We start from the raw sequence: 1,197 nt of genomic DNA on the forward strand, positions 1-1,197 counted from the left end.
CAATCAAGAAAATTGGAATTCTCATAACCTAGGAAATTGGATTGGTGGAAACAATTAAGGGAATTTGCATAACAACAATAATCAAGGAAATTGGAATGGCAATGGGGAGGGTAACACTCAAGGTGGATGGAATCATAATCAAGGCAATCAGGGGTCGGGTTTTCAAAGGCCCCCGATGTATCAACAACCGAACAACCCGCCTCTTTATCCTTCCCATGGTCCTAGTTCTTCTACCAATGAGATGTGGCGTATTGAGAACATGTTCAAGTAAATGATGGAAAAGAATGTCGATTCGGACGCCCAACTTGCCTCACACAATACATCGATCCACAACTTAGAAGTTCAAATGGGGCAAATCTATCAAGCTCTAAATTCCCATCCTAAGCACTACCAAATTACACGGTGGTAAACCCAAAGGGTGGAAACAACACGGGGCATACCATGGCCGTTACTACAAGAAGTGAAAGAGGTGGGAATGTATCCACCTCAAGTCAAAAGCAACTTGTGGATGATGAGCAAGTGGAACAAGAAGAAGAGGTCTCGAACAATGTGGTACAAGTAAATGATGATGTTCAGATTGATATTGATGATAGATTAGAAGAGACTCAAGAGGAGGTGAACCCGTCTAGGGATCACATTATTGACACACCAGAGCTGATAGTGCAAAAGGCTAAGGCACTATTGCCTAAGCCTCCACCTCCATACCCTCAAAGGCTTGCCAAACAAAATGATGAGAATCAATTCAAAATGTTCATTCAAATGATGAATAGTCTATCAATAAATGTGCCATTAGTTGAAGCTTTAGAACAAATTCTCGATTATGCAAAGTTTATGAAGTATTTCGTGATGAAGAAGCAGTCAATGAATTTTGAAACTATAAAAGTCACTCATCATGTGAGTGCAATTGTGCATTCAATGGCTCCTAGGTTGGAACATCCCGGTGCTTTCACGATTCCTAGTACAATTGGAAGTGTCGAGTTTGCTAAAGCTCTTTGTGATCTTGGGGCAAGTATCAATTTGATGCCCTATTCGTTTTTCAAGACCTTGGGAATTGGACAACCAAGACCAACCTCTATGAGATTGCAAATGGCCGATCTTACCATGAAGAGACCTTTGGGAGTTATTGAATATGTCTTGGTTCGTGTTGATAAATTCATTATTCCGGTGGATTTTGTCATTCTAGATTGTGAAATATAA

The 1,197-nt window shown here is 40.4% G+C and overlaps 1 protein-coding gene across 1 annotated transcript; it reads left to right on the plus strand.

Moving 5' to 3' along the window:
• Positions 1 to 441: 441 nt before the first annotated feature.
• LOC138906950 (uncharacterized) lies at positions 442 to 1,197 on the plus strand. The gene has a single exon (XM_070196616.1). The coding sequence runs from the start codon at positions 442 to 444 to the stop codon at positions 1,195 to 1,197; it is 756 nt and encodes a 251-aa protein (XP_070052717.1).

The sequence above is a fragment of the Nicotiana tomentosiformis genome, chromosome 1, assembly GCF_000390325.3.
Source record: "Nicotiana tomentosiformis chromosome 1, ASM39032v3, whole genome shotgun sequence".
Lineage (NCBI taxonomy): Eukaryota > Viridiplantae > Streptophyta > Magnoliopsida > Solanales > Solanaceae > Nicotiana > Nicotiana tomentosiformis.